Source organism: Caretta caretta, chromosome 3, assembly GCF_965140235.1.
Source record: "Caretta caretta isolate rCarCar2 chromosome 3, rCarCar1.hap1, whole genome shotgun sequence".
NCBI classification, from domain to species: Eukaryota; Metazoa; Chordata; order Testudines; family Cheloniidae; genus Caretta; species Caretta caretta.
The window spans coordinates 206,561,854-206,584,505 of NC_134208.1; the positions used below are offsets into that span (position 1 = coordinate 206,561,854).

Below are 22,652 nucleotides of genomic sequence, written 5' to 3' on the forward strand. Positions count from 1 at the left end.
ATTTATACTAAGTTTTAATTTAAACCTCTGTTTTTAAAATGTATCTGCAGTTGCCACCAAATAATGAAAATTTCCACTGGCGTGCCATAGAATCGAGGGAGCTTACTACAGAATATATGAAAAGACTTGACAACACTAGACATATTAGCTCTTTACAGAGAGCAAGATTGCCAACAACTGAAAAAAGAATAGAAGGAAGGGATTAACTAACGATGGTTGGAACCACAGTCTCTTATACACCTTTGCGTCCAAATGTTCAGATCAGTGAGAGGATGTGTATGGAATCAATAGTCCCTGATATCTAACTGAAGTATATCAGTAAAGATTCTAATGTAACAATTAAGAATGGCACTGAGCTTTCCCAGAAGGTAACATTCCCACAGATGCCCCCCTCCCTTTTATACTATGCATTTTTTAAGTTTTCCTTCTCCTGTTCCTTCTCTCCCAAACCCACTGTTTTTTCTTGCCTGCTACACTTTTCCCTTTACACCCTGTGGACTCCTCCGGTGGAAAGACCTTAGCAAAGAGATGATTCTTGCATTTACACTTGAATAGTTAGGATCAATCTATTTGTCCTTAAATGAAAACTCTGGAATTTGCTGCCCTGTTTGGTCTGCAAGAGTCCAGATTTGAAGAGCTTCAGGGATGCTGCAAGACTCATCTGTTTTCCTGGGCTTTATCTGGAGAGAGAGAATTGGGCCAGATGGCCGAGAAGACTCTTTGTTAGCAATGAGTCATTGTATCGTTTTCTTAATTGGTATTTTTTAAATTTTGTACATATATTTAGATGCTTGTGATTGGCACCTTTCAGACACATGAGTAAATTAGCCATTTGCACTGGAACCCTAACTGCCTTCCTTTCATATGATAGGCTGAAGACATGCAGAAAAGGGGGGTGGAGCCCCTTACTGTAACAGTCACCAGAACTCCCAGTCCCTTTCCCCTCTTTGTTTAAGGAATACCCTCCCCTAATCTTGATTTAAGTTTCAGTTGATCAGGGAATTTGACCCCCTACTGAACAAGTACCTGCACTGGACACCTGCCAAGTTGTGACAACATGAACACTTTACAACCTAACCTACCCACCAGGTCACTGGACTGCTGATAGAGGGAGTGGAAAAACCCACACTACCCAGCCAATCCACTAGTGAGAAAAATTCCTTCCCAGACCCAAAAAGCACTTAGTGTGATGTCCACACCATGACATAGAAACCCGATACCCCACATGTAGAATGGCATCCTGGGGATGAGCAAGGACCAATAAGACCTCCCCTCTAATGCACAGAAACCTATAGGCTGCCACTGCATCCTTCAATCTAGCCAGTTCACGAAAATCCCTCCCAAACCCACAAGGAGACTAAATGCCCACAAAGAGAGAGGAAGGGTGAGCAATCCTTAAAGGGCCCCAAGGATTTTCTTTCCCTTGCTAACACAAACAGCCTTTCCATCTCTGAGGGGGAGATGCTCATGGTGGATCTCAAATATGGAGATCCACGCTGACTATATATGAAGTAGAATTTGGGATTCGTTTTCTACCTATAAACATCTAGAAAGCAATTTTCACCTAAATATAAGCATTGGCTATATAGTATTTAAGTTCTTTTTAAATTTTATACTGAAAAGAACTGTCTAGATATACTTACACTCAGTGACCAGCGAGAAGTAGCAAAGCAGTGCAAAAAGATCTGGTGACTTCTTTTCTATATCTTTAACACTAAGTAACATAAAAATGTTCTGCACTCTGAAACTACAGGAGTAGAGGGATACAGTGCTATGAAAATATTTTAATAGATTACTAATCTCAATATGACATGTCTCTGGTTCACTGATTTACAGAGACAGATAGTATGATCTATTAGATATTTTCCCCTATTAGCAACATCTGCAATTCTATGAATTAGCGACCAGAAAGGGCTATATATTCAGCACTTTAATTCTGATGATTTTACTTACCATCAGGCAAATTAGGAGTAGGGCTAATGAGTGTATCCAGTGTACAGGGACCTCTTGATGACATGATCACTGGAAAACCAGGCACTAGGCATGCAAAAATTAACATTTGCTCCTCTGTGGAGTTTGTCTGAAGTGCTTGAAGCCAAAGAAGAAACAGTCGGATTCCTTCACGTCTTATCTAAAAGGAGAAGAAAGTAGAAAGGTACATTGATATAAACAGGAAAACGCAGTAAAAATACTGAATATTTAAAGAAAATAAAAAACGCTTTTTCAAAAATAGTAAGATAAGCACCTTCATTCTTATCACTCTCCAGTGAGCCCTCCAACTATATTAAGAGGCAGCACTGAGGGTGTGCTGGAGGCATATTTAGGAATACTGCTGCATTCTGCCAATATCCAGCCAATGTAATAGTCGCTCAGAAGCCAATATTGCCACCATAAGTTAGAGCAGTGCTGAAGCTGCTCTGCCTTGAACCAGAGGCCAAATACCTCTGGTAGCTCTGGAATTAAAAGTAGCAAGAAACACTAATATGTCATCTAAGGGAAATACCTTAATAGAGTTTCCAGTGTGCAAAAGCTTCTTCAAAACTGACCCTGAAATTAGAAAAATGAAATGGGAAAATACATTACAATTATTAAAGCGGTCTGCTTTTGTCAAAAATGCATTTTTACCACAACAGACCGTTTTAAAACTGCTAAACAATATTACTACTGCAATGTGTTCATTTAAGAAATAAATACCTGTGAGGAATTAGCAATGTTATAGCTAACACTATATGTTCTGTTGAATAGAAAGACGGAAAAAAATTTAATTTAATGTATCTGAAGTCTACTTTGTTTTACTCATATTCCTTTCATTTAAAAAATATTACTAGTGGACAACTGGTTACTTTGACCCATTAAATTTATAATTTTATATTTTTTTAACTATTGTATTAATGTTTCTTGCCCATAGTTCATTATGGTATACTGACTGGAAAACTGATAATAATGGTTTTGACATTTGGGGAAGGGAGAAGCATGGGAACAGTAAAAGAACTAATACTGACAACAATTGGTGAGAAAAAAAAATATATATATACACACACTAGGAGGCCTGCAGATGTACAGACAACTAAGAGAACAAAGACTAAAAACTGTTTTTCAAATAAGACTGTGTGAACCAAAATTAGACAACCTTGAAAATGCCAGTCAACTAACATAAAATACTTTGCTAAATATCAGAGCAAATCTGAAAGTGTGGAATATCATTAGCTGAACCCTCAAAAATAATATTCTCTCAGGTGGAGAAGTAACATATCCATTGCTTGTTATTAAATGCATTACTTAAACATGGTACTCCATGCCCTACTGAAGATTTAACCATTTTGCAACACAATAGTAAACCCAGTGCACTAATACATTTGCATCTTTAATGTGTTAGTGCACATGAACGTTAAGTAACTGTTTGTCAAAGCAAACCATTTGCATATGCAAATACTATTTGTACACAAATGTGCATGCACAAATCAACGTGCCATCAAGTTTACTTGCCCATTAATTGAGGCTGGCTAAAAATTTCTCCAATTATGACTTTTTGACTGAAATCAAAACAATACAACAGTTACTAAATCCCTGAGTAAAGCCCAATTTATGCTGTTCAAATTTACAGGAAATTATAATGAAGTAGTTCAAGCAGATGTCTCCTTTTATTTTTGTATGTGCTAACTGGAAATTTGACAACAGCCCTTTCCTTGACCTTTCATTTCCACCCATTATTTCTGCTGCCATCACAAATTCATTGCTCAGCTAGAAAACACACTGGTTGATTAAACAGCAAAATCAGTGTTGAAATCCCAAATAAAGAATACTGCTTTAAAAATGTGCCATGTGTCCAAATTATAGTCAATAAACAGAACAGTAAATGTTCTGACTGCTTTAGTGCTAATCAGAAGTATAGTTTTTCATTTTCAAAGCAGTAATAAGTCTAACATATTCAAATTAATTTGTAGGGACACCATCAGGTTAAAATATATATGTTAAAGTTTCCTTCCGTTGTCACAAACAAGTTAGATTATTAACACTTAAAGAACTTTGAAAATTTAGTTTACTTTTCAGTATTTATGGTTTCTCTTTACTCTCTTGTGAATTCATCCAGGTCAATGAAACAACAATGATCAGTTTTGCTTTCTGGTTCTCAAGCATTAACACAAAAGACACAATGATTGGCTTACAAATATTGCTGTTTAGAGCCCTGAACTAGCTGAGAAAAGCTTGTCCCTTCAAGCTGTGAAATTTAGTCAGAAAAATTATTTCTGCCTCATTTTATTATTGACTTTTCCACAGTACACAGGAGAATAAGATTAGCTTGTTAGCCATATTGTGCTATATCTTTATGTTTATTAACTAAACAAACTATATTAAAAGAACATTAAGGTTGCAAAGTCAAGCACTCAAATATCAGAAAATGCCTCAATTAGGTTTGCCTATGATATCTTAATTTGGCTTCTTTGTGCATGCGCATAATGATACAGTCTTTAATTGCATGACCACACACAATTTTTTCACAAGACTCCAGCCTCATTCTGTGCAAGGGATGGAGAGTGCTCTGGGAATTAATCAAGGTTGTAAAATATGAAGCTGTTGATTGTAAGGACCCTTTCCTTATTTGTTGCAGAAGTTGGAAGGTGTGTAGTGGAACAAGGCAAGGAAAAATGAAGAAAGGATGTTCTAAGGGTTGAGGTTGTTAAACGCTGTCCTGGATAATGGAATTTTATCCCTGCCTCTGCCACAGTTTTTCATTCTGTGGGTGCCCACATAAGATACCTGGGGCCAGATATTCGTAAGTGCTGGGCATACACAACTTTAACTGAAGGTCATTATAGCTGTGCTTTCAACATATTAAGTACTATAAAAATGCTAAGTACTCTGAAAAGTCAGGCTGTAGGTGTCTCACATAGGGCATCCATAATTAGTGACAATTGACAATTTTGGCCTTATTCTCTCTGTGCCTCAGTTACCCAACTGTAAAACGGGGACAACACTACCACCCTATCTCACAGGGGCATTGTGAAGATTAATTCATTAATGCTTGTGAAGCACTTGGATACTACGGTGAGAGCACCCGACATGTCAAGGAGGAAATGAATAATTTTGTATTCAGTGGAGGGTTTGAATTTCCTGTGTTAAATAAGACCCAGGCCCAGGCAACAAATAAGGAGGGTAAAAAGCAATATTGAATAACTAACTACCTATTCATTGAACGAGACAGGGGTCCAATGGAAAGCATATTATGTGTTCATGTATTAAGGCTATCATAATGCATAAGCACACAGGAGCTGAATTAAGATTTCACAGGCCACCTTAATTCTGGCATTTCCTAACTTTCGAAAGTTAGGATTTGCAATCTTAACGTTCTTTTAATGTAGTTTTTAAAAATGTAATTTCCTTAACTAAAAAACCTTAAAACACCATCATGTGGAGTCATACTGACACTCCCCTGCCACCCTTGGGGTCATCAGCAAGGTCTGGATCTTCGGATGCACAGCACGGACTTCCCACTTGATCTAACAGAATAACTGGTAGCAGTAATAGGCTGTTATCTTCTATGTTGCTCAGGCACTAGTGGGGATGAGACACACTTTGTCTGTGGGTTTCACAGCTGGTTGATAACAGCAAAGGAAACTTCAGACAGGGTTGGGCATAATTCCAGGTTCTATAGGGGAACGTTCTCAAGTGGTTTACAGATCCTTCTGCCTCTGTGCCCCCAACCTGTTTGTGGCTGTTCCCCTCTGTACTTATCTGCTCCACCCCTGCTCCTTACCTCCTTCCTCTTATCTGATTGCTACCCCAAAATCATCCTGTCTCCTGTCCCCTCAATCCAGTTCCTCCTCCCCCTGCTCCTGCCCTCTCCCTCACCCCTCTTATCCAACTCTTCCCTCAGACCCTCTCCCTGCTCCTGCCCCCATCCTTCTATCCAACAAAAGGCATGTTACTTTTTTTTCAGATGTGGTATGCCACATAGTTTGTGCCACAATACTCCTAGCTTGCAAAACAGGTATGACACTCTGATGTCATGAATGCTATTGTGCCACAAAATACAGCAAAACCCTCTCTCATATTGTAATCTCCATTCTATTTTTTCAAGAACATGATGTTGTGCAAGGAGTTAAAGATTTTTCAGATCTGCTCATCCCAGGGACATGAAGTTTCAAAAAGATAATGGCAAATTAATTTCCATATTTCTCAGTTTATGCACGCTGAAAAGGGCAACTTATCGTTTTGAAATTTCAAGTATTGGTGTGAAGAAAATGGATAGGTTTTCATATAAACAACAAAACATACTGGAGCTAGATTCTACTCTAAGCACAGATGAAAGTTCTCTATTTATTTGTCATCCTAATCCATTAATCGGTTTATGGAACGAAACTACCTCAGAGTGCGTCACCTTGTGTGCTACCTTTTGCCTTTCAGTGATTAAGTCACAGACACTGTACTACTTTTCATCCAAGAATCTCAAAGAACTCTGCAAAAGAATGCCTAAGTATTATTCCCATTTTACAGATGGGAAAATAGGCACAGAGAGGTTAATAAATCTGCCCAAGGCTCCACAAGTCAGCAACAGAGTCAGGTGTAGAACTCAGATCTTCTGGCTGGCATTTTCCTGCTTTTATCACTCTACTAAATACAAATGCTGAAGACATGAGCCTTGTAATTCACTCTTTTTGTGGTGCCCAGGATTTGTACTAATTGGGAGGAAAAAATCCCTGGAAGAAAAGCTACAACTATATAATAACCCTTGCGGCAAAAGAAGAAACTAAGCAGCCAAATACCATAAATAAATAAATAAATAAATAAATAAATTTAAAATAAAGCAGGGGACGTAGCTGAAGGGTTTTGTGACTGCTTTAGCAGGGAGAGAAAAAGAAATTGAGGACTGTGGCTGAATGGAGCCTTTAAGAGCTGAAAGTTCAAGAATTTTTAGTTCTGGGCCTGGTATTGAAGTTCTTCCTATGCACTTTTCTACCACTACTAAATGGTTCTGTGGTTCATTGGGCATAATGTGCACTTCCTTCTGTGGGGATCTTCAGGGCAATTTATGCAGGAGGACAGTAGCCCCACTGGAATTTTTATGATGACAAAGATGCCCTTGAAAATGGCATTACTAACCAGCTTATATTTATACTAATAGAAAGTTTATAATGGTAAACAACCATATTTTACACAGGCATTTTAATACTGCTGTGACAATCAAGGTTCAGGCTCCCCCAGGGAGAAGAGGGGGGCTGAACCCCAAAGAATAAGCAGTTGAATCAATTGATTGTATACAGTGTTACTGTACTATAAAAATAGGTTGAGTAAGGTCTTTTATAAAGCATGTAATGTTCTGAACTTGATGTTCATTTGAGATATGTATATAGACTGTGGTTATGAATTTATGTATTCATGAATACAGCAAAAGTGTGCTCACAATCTGTAGTGTTGTCAGGCTGAGGAGGGGCTGCCTTCCTAACCAGAGGAGTCTAGCTCCAACACCCACCATTGTACTACCCAGGAAAAGAAAAACAGTCGTCCATTGAAATTAATGGGAAAACACTGAGAGACTTCCTGTCTATCAGCTTAAGAAGGAATTTCCCCCACTCTGAACAAACATGAATCACCATGGAAAGAGAGGAGGAAGGCTTTTTAAATGGAGGCATTAAATTATTGTTTTCATAGAGAAACTAAGTGACAATCACTTAGTGTGTGCTGTCACTGAAGCACTAGATCTGATCTATAGCAGGGGGTACTTTGGGAAACTGTTCAGAGACTATGGGTAAATTGCATTAGAGAAGGGAGTTTATCTAATTTGATTTATGTTTATTATCTTTATGTTTATTTGCTGTGTAACTTGTATATGTTTGCTATTCCATACTATTTTATCTTTGAATCTGTGATTTTTTAAATTTAATAAGCCTTTTGTTTATTTTTACCCCAAGCAGGTCTCTGGCATGCAAACTGTCTAGTGTGTGCACCAAAGTAAGCTGGGGGGGGAGGGGAAGGGAGGGCTGGTTTCACACTTTTGGGGGAGACAAAGCAGAGGATAAAAGTCCAAGTGTTCAGTACCTAAGAACGCAGGGTGGATGGATTTGGGGAGACTTGGGACTGGAAGGGTTGTTGGTCGTACTCTGCAAAGAGTAACTAAGCTGGTGGAAGCCAGGGTGAGACCTTGTGCTTGTGGACAAACTACGGGCATCAGGGGATCTGAATGAAAGCTGCACAGCATAAAGGCACCCAAGGTAACAGAGCAGATGGTGACTAAACCCCTTACTGGTTTAAGTAATCCCCAAAACATCACATTGGCATAGTGGTTACAGGAGTGGCACCCCAACATCAGCAAATCAAGGTTTACACTCCAAACACTTGCAAAACAGACTCTAACAGATTGAAAAGTGAGGGAACGAAATACAAGCTTACGGTTTGTTATTTTTCTTTACTTTGGGATAAAAGAAATACAACAAGGAAAGTGGAAAATGAGCCAGTTAGAGTTCTTGCATGATCAAGCTAAATATGAGGGGAGGGGTGGGAAATCAGTAGTGTGAAAAAGGAATCTTATTTTAAGCTGCTACTAAAATATTTTTTTAAAAGTGTTTCTTCTTACCTATACTGTGGAAATGCCATCGATAAAATATCCTCTCAGGTAGCAGTTGTAATATTTTCTGCAGAAAACAAAACTAAACAGTTAACTTTTCCATAATAAATTAGATCATTCAGAGAATCTTATGGAACAGTTGGTGTGTCCCTCTAAGCCAAACACGAATTAAACAATACAAAAATGGGCACCTAGAGTAACAAGGATTAGTGTCCACTATTTTACTTTCCCTAGATATTTAGAGTATATATCATGTTCATTAACCACAATTGTAATTACATTTTAAAAAGGATCACCGTCAAGGAATTTTTTTTTAAAAACTTTCCATTGTTTTAGAAAGGATTCACACCCTAATATTTTAGAGCATAAACCAACTTCTAACTGAAGGAGTTAGAAGAAACTTTATTTATGGACAGGGTATTTCAAAACTGCACACTTATACGGTCTTTTGAAGCACCTGATATTGTCCACTGTCAGAGCCAGGATATTGGCCAGATCTGAGCAAATGTTACACTCTATGGATTAGAAGGATAATGAACTCTTGTTTAAACCACCTAATGTTGGCAGATCCACCAGTTCAAGCAGCCCTAGGGGAACTTTCGTGAGTACTCTTACAGAGAACTGATTTACCTGCACTTTCACCTGCTGAGTGGAACTGATCAGAATCGCACACAGTTACATTAATTACTCCACAGCAGATGCAGTTGGCAAAGCACTCATGTGGAATAATATACAGTGGTCTTCCTCTGTAGTTTTGGGAGGACTCTCACAGAGGAAGATCAATGCAAGGAAGAGGGAAAGTCTTGACCACAATCTCTAACTTTGGTATTTTATATGGTCCCAATAAAGCAAAGCAATTAAGCACATGCTTAAATACTTTGCTGAATGGGGGCCTATAATCTTGGTAGGAAAAACAGTTGGGGCCATCAGATTTTGCTGTTTGCCAACCCAGTGAATTATAATGCTACAAAGCAATTTGTATGAATCACCGAAACTTAATTTTGATGTTTTTACATTTGGCAAAGAAAGCTTTTTTCCTGACTTTTAAGTGTAGTGCAAGCCAATGTAGCTAACTTGCAATTCAAGGTCTTTTTTATGAAAGTGCATTACAGGCTGATATCCAACAGAAAGATAACTCTGGCAAGTAATTGCTAGCTTGTTGCTGCAGAGGATATAAAAGGATCAAATTAATACAAAACAATGAATATGGATTTCTTTTTCTTTTCTGAAAACTTTTCAGTTCTGAGCAATGGATTTTAAGAAGAGATTAAGAATCCAAAAGGCAAATTAGTTTTAACACTAAATTTTAAAGGTCAAATAATTATCTCTAAAGAAACTGACAGTACTGTTGAATCGTCACACAAAACAATAGGAACAAACTTTCACAAAACTTAAAGCACCACCAGTTCTTAAGAAAAACTACATGCAGGATGCAAAATGAGTGACGAGTAATAACATAAGCAACTGTGACCCACTTCTTGGTCTTTAAAGATAAAGACTCAGAGGAATTAAGGCAACACAGCCAAGTAGACAACCCTTAACATTTTAGTTATTTCTTCATATAAGGCCAACAAGTGAGCCATTATTGCCATTGGAACGATATGCTCAAAAAATGGATTACGACAGCATAAATCTGTTGGAAAACAAAGTGTTTCAGAAATTGTATACAGTACTCCAATGACAGTCTCTGAAAATGGAACATTCTTTCCTTCACAGCAAAAAATGATAGTCATGGCAACTTCATAGACATTGAGAACTAGACCTCAGGTCATATCAGTTTTCTACAGCAGCCAGGGTAGGGTAAAAGTCCTCTACAACCATTACCATGGGAGTTGTCCCATAGTCAGTATTAAAAACCTTCTTATAGTTAACTCAGAAGAGAAAGTAAGTCTGGGATATCCCTTCTATGTTCCTCATTGCACTTTGCTTCAACAAGTCCTTCTGTAGGCTTTCACCTGGGGCTTACCTTGGTAGCAGTGGCTAACAATAATTATCTTGAAAATCACATGGCCAGATGTCTAGCTCTCTGTCTATGGGCAAGGTAAATGTGCTTGGAATGGAAAGGATCTGACTGGCTAAAAATGAGATCATGATTAAAAAATTTGGGGGGGTTACCTGTTAAGGACCATGTTTCTGCCAATCAGATTGCAGGATATACAAGGATATAATAATTATCCATCTAAGTATTAAAATACTAGGAGATCTGCACCTTTCAATACTGCCTTTGACATTAATCATCTAATCTCTGTTTTTTTCCATCCTAAATTGTGAACTTTTCTTTTTGGTTTTCATTCTAAGTTTTACAGTACTACATGTACCAAATGTGAAGAATAAAAAATCATGCTGAACTTTTCATGCATTCAGATAATTGTTAGACACACAATATATTGTAAATGCAAAGTGCACAGTAAGAATTCATGGCTTTTAAGAAGCACAAATAAATTTGCTACTAAACCTGAATGAACTGATGGACCTTCAGAATGTATCTTTTAAAAGGGATCCAATGTGGAAACGTTCAAACTTTTTTGTATTTATTATAAATTGACTAAAAGAAAAAAAACCCACAACAACAGACCACAAGGAAATATATCAAAGTATTTATTTCTATTTATGTCTTGGGTATAATTTCCTCTAAAAATCACTCGATACCCAATTTTTTATACCTCTAAAATGGGCCAGTGACCATTTTCTGTACCAGAATATTTCAGGACAAACCTGTTAAAAGACCGTAGATGACATAAGATTTTAAAATGCACTATGCTTGCTCTACTGTACAAAGAAATGTAAAATGTTACGCTGTAAGGCAACACTATGTAAATGGGTACCCAATGAAATACAGGTAAATTGTAAATATGACTTCCAATAGCATGATCGTTTGCAGTACATGGCATAGTATGTTAGTCTTATAAATATATGAAATTCTCCATATTAAAGTATTATTAATAAATGTCTGAATATAATGTGATGCACAAATTGTGTCAAAAACATAATATAACAACTTCAGATGCAGAACAAACAGAAGTAAATGAAAAGCAAACAAAGAAATTGCTTCCATGGAAATACTTTCATTGAAAAACAGTGGGAAGAACTATAGAAAATATAATATACAATATGAAAGCAAATTGCTTCTAAAAACTAGTGTTTTTTAAAGGGTGGACTGTAAATGCAGAATACTGAAGAATAATTAAACTTGTTGTAAGATTATGTGAAGAATACCCAGCCAGTCAAGGACAAGCACTCTGAACGTAGCTTATTCGTCCACCTTTCAGCAACCCCAAAATCATGACTCCATAATTTTTGCTCTACAAGAAGCACCAGCATGCACTATGTTGATGAGACTGCAAACCCATTAGAAACCTCACTGTAGCATACAACCCAGATTACTGGAGGAAAGAATGTCAGAGAAATGACTCTTTCAAACCACCAGGGTTTTGCAAAGGTTTATTTTATGTGTGTGACATGATTCCTTTACAAGGTTCCTTTATTTGCAATAAGAAGTTAAGTATCCAGTCGCTTGGAGGTTTCTGTGGGTTGCAGGAAAGTTCTCAGAATGGAAATTGTAAAATGTCTCATCTCCAGATGGGTCACTGACTCAAATAAATAAAGGTTACTTACCTGTAACTAGAGAGCTTGGAGATGGCTCTGCATATTCACTTATGGGTACTGAGCCAACCTTGGGGAGCCTTACGGTAAAAAGCTCTTCTAGCAGTCAGCTAGAGTGTTCCCGCACCCCCATCTCACCCCTCCCCTCAGCATTACAGCTTACCAAGGGCGATGCTATAAAAGGGGTGGCGCATTCTCACCACCCCAGATCCGTTCACTGCAAAGCCAAAGACACAGAATGACAAGGACTTTGATAGAGAGAGGAAGGCAGATGGGAAGTGTGAATATGCAGACCCATCTCAAAGAAATGAAGGTTACCTTGATAGACTGATAAGAAGTGCTGAAAACTAACCTGGAGGTGGGGACAGAGTCCTAGCTGAATAGAGACTAAAGCGCTGCCTTACTGAATCTGGTGTCCATCCTAGAAGTCCAGATCATAGTGCTTGGTGAAAGTATGTTGCAGCCTTGAATATTTCAGCAACCGGCACTTGCCTAAGACAGGCAAAGGAAGTAGCCACCAGAGCTCTTATGTGGTTGAATTGCAGCAAGTAAAGGGATTTTCACTAGCATGGAGCACTCAGCGACATGTTGTTTAATCCACTGAGAAAGGGTCTAGGAAGAAACCATATATTCTTTGTGGTTCTTGGCATAAGAAAAACAATATAGGTAATTTACAAATACTTTTAGTTTTGTCCAAGGAATAGGCAAGAGCCCTTCTAACATCCAAAGTGTGTAGAACTGATTCCTCCTTATTAGAGTGAGGCTTAGAGGAAGAAAAAAAGGCAAATGAATGGTTTGATTGATGTGGAAATCAGACACTACCTTAGGTAAAAATCTGAGATCAGGTCTGAGAACTACCTTGTCTGTATGAAAAGAAACGAAAGGTGGGCATCATTCACTCACTCTCCTGGCTGATGTGATGGCAATAATGAAAGCTATCTTAATAGCTAAATGGAACAGAACACTCAGCCAAGGGTTCAAAGGGCGATTTCGCCAACATCATATTGCGATCCCAAGAAGGAAGGGGATCCCTAACGAAGGAATACACGTTTGATAAACCTTTCATATAGATCTTTTAACTAAACAATGAGCAAACAGTGATCTACAGTCAGACAGACAGCGGTATGCAGAGATGGCTGCCAAGTGAATCTTTAATGATGATGGGGATAACCCCTGATTTTCTAAGTACATGAGGTATTCCAGAACACAAGGAATGGAACCAGATACAGGAGAATCAGACCACCCCTTCATCCAAATCTGAAATCAGAACCACTTTAGATGGTAACAGTTCTGGTAGACTGTTCTTGCAATTTAATTACGAGATCCTACACAGATGAAGAACATGACTACTCAGCCGTGCCATCAGGTGAAGAGATTGTGGATCCAGATAAAAGATCCTGCCCTCCTGCTGGAACAGGACATCTGGGGACAGATGCATGAAGACTCCACCAGACAGCTAAAGGAGATCGGTGGTTTACCACTAACATGGCTAAGCCAAGGCAATGAGCATCATCCTTGACTTATCCTGAACCTCTTCCTTACCACTATCTGAATGAACGGAAAGGTGGGGGGGGGGAATGCATATATCAAGCCCTTCCCCCAGTGCAAAAGGAAAGCATCCAACAAGGACTGACTGTCCCTACCTTTTCTATAACAGAAGAGGCGACACTTCCTGTTGACCCTCACTGCAAACAGGTCCACCTCCGTGGACCCCAGTTGACTAATTTAGTCTAAACCAACTGATCCCCTAGCGACCATTCATGCATCCAAGCACTGTCTCTGTTGAGATGGTCCATGACTATATTGTTTTGCCCTGCTAGATGCAAAGTGTTGACAAATACACCAATCCCATAAACGTATGGCCTCTGTGCACAGAAGAGTGGAATGGGCACCTCCTTGCTTGTTGATGTACTACAATCACTAATGTATTGTCTGTCACTACCTGTACAACCCTCTCTTGCAGGTGGGAGAAAGGAATGACCTCACAGCCAGATGAACAGCTCTTAATTCCAAAACACTGATATGCAGGGATCGCTCCTGAGAGGACCAGTGATCTCAAACTGTCAAATGACTCAGATGTGCTCTCCAACCCATGACTGACGCATTTGAACTCACTGTCCAGGACGGACCCAGATAATTGAACTGTACATCCCTGAGCACATCCATTCTGACTGACTACAAGTCTAGGGAGACTATGATATTCTGCGGCATGGTGATCAGTACCTGAAGGCTGTCCCAACTTGGCCTATAAACCTGAGACAACCAGTGCAATAAAGGTGTCATTCTTAGATGGACAAACAGAGTCACTTATGTAGTGGCTGCCCTAAGACCCAGGAAAAGTTTTACTCTCTGGGTGGGACATTGGTGGATCCTAAGCATATCAAGCCCCAGGTAAGAATCTCTTCCGCAGGCACTGGAAGATGATGATCCACAAAAGTTGTGGAACTGAGTAGCGTCCTTGGAAAGGGAGAAGGCTGAAGCAACCCCCCACATGTTCATCTGGTGATAAATTGAGCTCAGTTCATTTCCAGATGCACCTGATCAAAGATAGGACCTATCTCCTCATCTTGTTCCTCAGATATGGTTTTAGGCATCACTGTCAGTAATGTCAACAGATCTGTAGGAGTTAAATCAGAAGATCTCTAGACTGCCAAATCTTTAACAGACAAAACATTACCACTTAAATCACTTGGAGAGTAACTGAAAGGCTCCTAAGGTGGCCTCCAGTAAGACCACAGGCCCCATGATTGCGAGGGTCCCCAGCAACTAGGGTTCAGGAATATGCCTGCTGGAGGACAACCATAGGAGTGGCACAAAGAAAACTACAGGTCTCTGTATTCTTCTTTTATCTTCCTCCTGGTAAGGATCCAGGTCCAGATCCGATATAGAATACAGTGGTGGTAACAATGGATTCAAAGGGAAGAATAGAGATTCAGCTCTTTGCGGAGACCCTGCAGGGTCTTAGGAGGAGGAAGGAAAGTGTGAGCCAGATGAAGACCCACAGCCTCTTCTGGACTCCTCTGCTTAACAGGGAATGAGCAAGGCCACCTGGACGACTTGGAACTGAGGAACCAGTTTCCCCCACTTGGAACTGAAGAAGCAACTGGAGCTGGCAGGTGAACCTGGGCTGTCACAGTGACAGAGTTCTCTGGAAACGAGGATGTAGCCAGGGCTGACCCAGGAGCCAACATCAGATCCAAATCCCTTACTACCAAAGACGGAACAAAGCTCTGCTTCAGAACCATAGCAGTCTTGTCGGAATCAGGCAGATCTGACAGTTCTGATGCACAGGAACCAGCACTGGTAACACGAGATGTTTTGTCTCTATGCCTCTTTTTCTTGGCACCACAACCAAAGGCTCTGGTGGCCCAGAATCTGACACACTGAGCTATTCCATTTTCCTGGATCCAGAAGTGGATGTCAGAACCAGCCCCAGTCCTGCAGCCACAAGGGTTCTGTCAGGGTTGGATAGCTAGGAGGCACAAAGTATGGGCACTTCTTTTGACCTCTCTTTTGGAACCAGGGCAGTGGGATCTGACCACATGCCCCTCAGTTTGGGCATGTAGCCTCAAAGGCTTGACTGAGGGAGCTACAGTAGCTGAGTCCGACCCCGACACAGGTTGAGATTTCTTGGAATCCAACAGTTGCTTGAAGCTGCTGGTAGCCACACGGGCTGAGACTAGTCGCGTAGGGCATGTCTTCGCTAGCAATGTTAAAGCGCTGGCCGCAGCAGCACTTTAACATGGCTGGGTAGTCATGGCATAGCGCTGGGAGAGAGCTCTCACAGCGCTATAAAAAAAAAAACCACCTCCACAAGAGGAATAGCTAACAGTGCTGGTGCACTGTCTACACTGGCATTTTACAGCACTGAAACTTGCAGTGCTCAGGGGTGTGTGAGCGAGAAAGTGGCAGCGCACTAAAGTGCCATTGTAGACAAGACCTTAGACCTATGATCCAAGTCCAGAGGATCTAGCCTCAAAAATAAACAAAACCCCGGTGACAATCAAGGTTGAACAGACAGTATGTAGCTTGTGGTCCAAACAATATCAAACAAAACAACTGTTTCACTTGAAAACAGGCTGGGGTTGACTTTACCACCAGGTGATAACCCAGGTGCCAATGAATTTCAGGGTGTGTCTCGAGCCAACACTGATTAGAAATGGTACAGAGGAGTCTATAATACACATTGTGAAGAGAAAATTCAGGTTCTCAGTTGCATGGGACAGGTAACATGAAAAAAAATACACCTTTTTGTTTTTCTCTGGAAAATGCATTATTTGGTAGAGTGTCAAGGTTCCTCCCCCACTCTGAACTCTAGGGTACAGATGTGGGGACCTGCATGAAAAACCTCCTAAGCTTATCTTTACCAGCTTAGGTCAAAACTTCCCCAAGGTACAAAATATTCCACCCTTTGTCCTTGGATTGGCTGCTACCACCACCAAACTAATACTGGTTACTGGGGAAGAGCTGTTTGGACGCGTCTTTCCCCCCAAAATACTTCCCAAAACCTTGCACCCCACTTCCTGGACAAGGTTTGGTAAAAAGCCTCACCAATTTGCCTAGGTGACTACAGACCCAAACCCTTGGATCTGAGAACAATGAAAAAGCATTCAGTTTTCTTACAAGAAGACTTTTAATAAAAATAGAAGTAAATAGAAATAAAGAAATCCCCCCTGTAAAATCAGGATGGTAGATACCTTACAGGGTAATTAGATTCAAAAACATAGAGAACCCCTCTAGGCAAAACCTTAAGTTACAAAAAAGATACACAGACAGAAATAGTTATTCTATTCAGCACAATTCTTTTCTCAGCCATTTAAAGAAATCATAATCTTTAACACATACCTAGCTAGATTACTTACTAAAAGTTCTAAGACTCCATTCCTGGTCTATCCCCGGCAGAAACCAGCATAAGACAGACACAGACCCTTTGTTTCTCTCCCTCCTCCCAGCTTTTGAAAGTATCTTGTCTCCTCATTGGTCATTTTGGTCAGGCGCCAGCGAGGCTACCTTTAGCTTCTTAACCCTTTACAGGTGAGAGGAGCTTTCCCCTGGCCAGGAGGGATGTCAAAGGGGTTTACCCTTCCCTTTATATTTATGACATAGAGGTAGGGCTTTTGGTAGATCCTTGCGTTAGAACAGCCTTTTTAGTCACAATCATCAGCTAGGGAGAAGTAAAATGAGTGGGAAGGAAAGAACGCAAAGTGGTCCTGGCTCAGAATAGCCTTCATGTCTGAAACCTTGTGATAAAATTAAATTTAGGACACATCTGACCCACATCACTTCCCCTTCTCCTCCACTGCTCTCAGCAGTTCAAAATCAGAGATGAAAAATTATGCATTTGGAGAAAAATATTAAATCGAATAACAGTGATCAGATTAGTGAATCATCTGCATAGTCCAATCCTGAACATTTAGCTGAAGGGGTCTTCCAATCTATGTAATTATCTGAGGTCAATCATATCACAGCTAAACCACTTTAAAACTGTGCAAGTTATTAAGAGAATGGATATAAGTAATCCAAGTTAACTTAGCACACTTTGCTCCTGGTGCATAGGAAATGGTTCACAAAGTATCTGAACTGCTAAATGAGGTGAAAAACACAAATCTAATTCAAAGTTAAGACAAACTCTTGTGTTATTAGTGCTTCTTGTGCCTATGTATTACTGGGTCCCAAGATAAATGTGTTACTTTACATATTAACATTAGGGAAGTGAACTCACAATCAGCCAGACAACCACCCATATTTGTATTCCTGAGAATCCATTCTTCACTCTCTCCTCTCCCACAAAGTTATAAGAAATGTATACAACCTTTACTGTGAAAACCAAATGACATTTTCTTCCACTCCAACCTCGATTCTTAGTTAAACTGCTGTGAATTCCAAACTGGCTATTGACATCTTGCTTGTAATTTCACAGTAAAGTAATATGAAATATTTTAAGAAATCCCAAAGTGTGAAATAATATTACTTTTTCCAAAAAACACACAGATCTATTTAATGCTTTGTGCTTTGCTGCATCTATATGGTAATCCATTATAGCACACTTGAAATAGAAATTAGGTATTACTACTGATCAACACATCAGGGTATCTGTCAGTTCTTTTAACTGATTATCCATAGTTCTTTTTCTTCTGGGCTTACTGCATGACTAGGAATAATGTGAAGTTTCAACCTTAGTTTATACAGGATGCTGCTTTTTGAAAGAAACACTTTTGTTTTTAAACTCAGTTTTCATTTTGTATGTGTAGAAAGAATCCTACATCTCAGATTATTAGGGTGAATGCATCATTTTTTAGCAGATTCACAGTCTCGATTAATAATGCAGTTTCTGGGGGTGAAATATGAAGATTTCATGGTTCTATTTTCATAACTTTATTTAGCAATATAGGGTTGGAAACCTGCACCCAGTAATGCCCACTACCCAGTGCTTTTAAGGGTAAAAATAACTCCATAAAGTAGCTATCCATGTGGAAGGGGAGAAAAATCCTTCCTGATCCCAGTAGGTTTCCAGCTTACACCTTTAAGCAAGAGAAATGATCCTCATAATTGTCTTAACTTATACAGCTATAACTGCAGGTGGACTGAAACACACTGTGCTGATTGCCTTACTAAAAAAAGCCAGGGAGTGAGTGTATTCTTGTTGACTGAACAGGGAAAGAAAAAGGTGTATGCCAGTGAAATAGAGATGGTGTCAGTCATGGGTTACATATCCAGAAAGCAACAAATGTTTGATGCAAACTCTCACATTACAGGGAAGTCTTATTATTCAGCTGGTGAATGGATCTGCCCTGAGCCAACAGAGATCCAGGGAAGCTCTTCTACTTGGCTATGTGTGAGTGCTGCAATTTTGCTGGTACCTGTAAGCAAAGATTTGGACCTTTAGTATTAAAGGATTCCAATGGTAAGGCCCATAGCAAATTAGGATGTAAGCTATTATTCACAGACTTAGGAGCTTGGTTGAAGCAGTGAGAGGCCACCGAAGTTAGGATGCCAGCAGCAGCTCAATCTAGATTGCAGGATACTCTCTTAATTACATCACAGGCAAACATTTAAAAGTTCTTGAAGCCAAGTGGAATGTGTGCCCAACCATGCAACTGACTCCTTCATGCTCCAAAGAAGCACCTTAAAATTAATATTTTAGAAGTGGCACATAAACAGCATACTGCAAATTTTACAACAGAAAGCTATCAGAATATTTTAAGGGCACACTCGGGCAGATATGTCTGAATGAACCACAGTCATGGTAGACAGATCCTTAGAAGGTACGGAACGCCCTTTCCCCTGCGTAAGAGAGAATCAACACTCATGAACTGAGGAACTCCCTCTAAAGGTCGGAGATATAGTGATGAGAGAAAGGTAAGAGAAAGGAGAGAAAGAAGATATAGCGAGGAGTGATGGTAAACAATTCCATTATTAAAAATAAAAACTGCTTAACTTGCGAGGACCAACAACAGACTGAAGACCTACCAACCTGGCAAACTTTCACATCCCATATGCCAGAGTAAGCTCTCATACAGATATAGGAGAAGCAGAAAGCAGAGTTTCAGAGGCTCCCAGAATAAGATATGGCTGAACAAGAGAACACAGAAGACTGGAAGTCTTACTCTGGCCCCATTTTTATGGGAATAAAAATAAATGGTTTGTCAATGCTACAGTTGACTATTTAGGTTTGAGTCAAGCTGTTTAAAACAAAATATTGCTAACATACTGTATTATGTATGAAGTAGTACTGCATTGAGATTTTTACATATGGTGAGATGATGTAACATTCATGACAGTCTCACCATAGTCCATAGATGGCTGAAAATTGTATAGTTTTAAAATATATTTATGCTAGTTATGTAGCACTGAAAGGAACACACATTCTCTTGAAGAGTGTTGGTCTTTGGGGTTATTGGTCTCACCTTAAATATACATTCTCAGTGAGTATTTGCCTGATTGGCTGACGCTTCTCAGGTATATCCAGGGTTGTGAGACACCTTGCAATCACCTTTCTTTAGTGTGAGGAAGTCTTCACTGGACCTGTTATGGATCAGTGCCCTAAAACCACCAGCCTCAAGCAACACAAGCACTACCTTCCAGGCCTCACTCACTCTGCAGCAAGAGTCACGCACCCCTAGGTGCCGACTCCATGGGTGCTCTAGTCCTGGAGCACCCACGGAAAAAAATTAGTGGGTGCTTAGCACCCACCTGCAGCCAGTAACCCCCCCCTCCTCCCAGCACCTCCTGCCCACCGACAACCCTGCCAATCAACTCCTTTCCCTGCCTCCTAGTGCCTCCCGCCTGCCACGATCAGCTGTTTTGCGGCGTGCAGGGGGCTCTGGGAGGGAGGGGAAGAAGTGGGGACGGAGCACGCTCGGGGGAGGGGTGGAACTGGGTGGGAAGAGATGGGGCGGAGGTGAGGAGTTGGGAGAAGGGGTGGAATGGGGGCAGAGCCTGGGGTGGAGCGGGAAGAGGGGGGCACAGGTAGGGGTTTGGGGCAGGGCTTTGAGCACCCGCGGGGCCCGCAGCAAGCCGGCGCCTATGCACACGCCAACCCTCATGTCCTGTTAGCATCCCTCTAGAGCACTCAGCCCTTATTCCGATGAACACGGTCAGAACTCTCAGACTCACTATTCCCAAAGGAACGGTACACACCAGCTTATAAAATTCAACTCAGGATCACTCTACTCAACACATAGCACTTAGAGATACATATAGTGAAAACCTGAATAAATTTATTATCAAAGAACAGAGATTCAAGTGATATTGGAAACAAATGGTTACATATAAAACAAAATTATAACATTCTCTCGAGCTTAAACTTAACCCACATGCATTCTCCTATTTCCTACAAGATAGCTTACCCCGAAAGACCTTTTCCCAGGAATTTTAAGCAGTTTGGCTGAGACCCCCTTCCTATAAGATCAAGCTCACTGGCTGCCTGTCCTTAGCGGACGGAATCCCTGGCAATTCATCTGCACTCCAGATATAATTTCAAAAGGTCATTATCTTACTTCTAAACAGGATAACCCCTGTTTTTGTTTTTCCCTCCAGGCCCTGCAATCTCCTGATTAGCCTTTAGCTCAGGCTGTAAATGGGCATCCATTGTGAACCATATAATACTTAATTTGGACATGACCAGCTACAGTGAGGTAAACATCATTTCCCCTCTGCCTGCCAAGGGCATATGCATCATCTTTCTATGACTTGCCTTAACTCACAGTGCTAGAGAACATAATTTTTAGTATAAATTTATAACTACATATTTTCCGTATATACATCTGACAATGTGGTGACACAGGCTTTCATTAGAGACCTTACCGGACATTCTTTGGCAGAGCAGAAGGTAGAGATCAGACTCTTATGTATACCTGTGCCCTCTGCCAGTTGGCATCAAGAGGTCCTTGGGTCACACAGACATCTTAACATTTGTTTAATTATCTTGTTTGCTGTATATTATTTACACTACATTTTCCAAAAAAGGATGTGGGTGACCTATGTTCCATTAAGTTCCTACTATGACTGTATGCACAACCTATGTGCACACACAAGTGAATTTGTTCACAACGACACAAATAAATTTAGGACATAAAAGTGTATATACCTATTCCATTCAGATTCTTAAACCACGCCCATCAGAATGGCATGTGTGTACCATACATTCGTATCCTTGCCTTTCTGAAAATATGGGCCTTTAAGATTTTATATCTAGACATATTTCTAAAGAGCAATAATTAGTTCTAGACTGAAACAAGCAGTACTGCATAGTATGGGTTTGTGTAAGTTCAAATATTTTTATTCATTATGCTCTTTGAAAAGGAAAAATATATACCCTCATGGGAAAACCAGCATAAAAACTAGATCTTTCTGCAATATAATTCTTATAATCTTTTGTCTTCCTGAAAGAGTTGGCACTTATGAAAGTTAGGAAACTATGCTTTTGTGTTTAAAAACAAGTAACTGCAGGGATTTTGAAGAAAACTATCTCCAAGCTATGCCACATACAGCACAGTACAATTGTCTAGCAGCACTAAGGAAGCGGAAGGCAATTTTCTTTTCTTTGTCTGAAGCATTAGATATTGGCTGTTGTCTGAGGTAAGATATCAGAGGTTCCTAAGTATGAATGGCTATAAAAGAAATCAAGTTATCTCAAAATCCAGTTGTCTCAATTACCTACTCTGGCAGTGAATGCCACAGATTACTATATGTTATGTAAGGTTACATTTATGTAAATATAGTGCTCATAAAAGGTGCATCATGACCGAGTTCAGCCTTAATGAGTAATGCCTTAATGAGTAATGAGTAATGCCTTCTCTAGTCACAGAAAATTACAGCACAGACAATGTATGAGCGTCCCGAAAATATTCTGTTACTTCAACAGGGAGTGACCATCGAGGAAGAGAGGGAAATTCAGTCTTCACATTTATCCAGTCTTTAAGCTCCATGGTAAGACTGTGAATAAGGGTACTAATTTATTTCAGTTGTGATGGTAATTGATACA

General features: G+C 39.9%; 1 protein-coding gene across 5 annotated transcripts in view; it reads right to left on the minus strand.

Annotated features, from left to right (window-relative positions):
* The window catches only part of RALGAPA2 (Ral GTPase activating protein catalytic subunit alpha 2), a 303,204-nt gene that overhangs the window by 251,654 nt on the left and 28,898 nt on the right, over positions 1 to 22,652 (minus strand). For all 5 annotated transcript variants that reach the window (XR_007355571.2, XM_048842432.2, XM_048842433.2 and 2 more), the window contains exons 4-6: positions 8,573 to 8,630; positions 2,504 to 2,547; positions 1,954 to 2,131 (exon numbers count right to left, since the gene is read on the minus strand). Coding sequence is in view for 4 of the 5 variants with exons in the window: in XM_048842432.2 (XP_048698389.2) it covers positions 1,954 to 2,131; positions 2,504 to 2,547; positions 8,573 to 8,630 (280 nt within the window). In the remaining variant the exon portion in view is untranslated. The remainder of the gene's footprint in view (positions 1 to 1,953; positions 2,132 to 2,503; positions 2,548 to 8,572; positions 8,631 to 22,652) is intronic.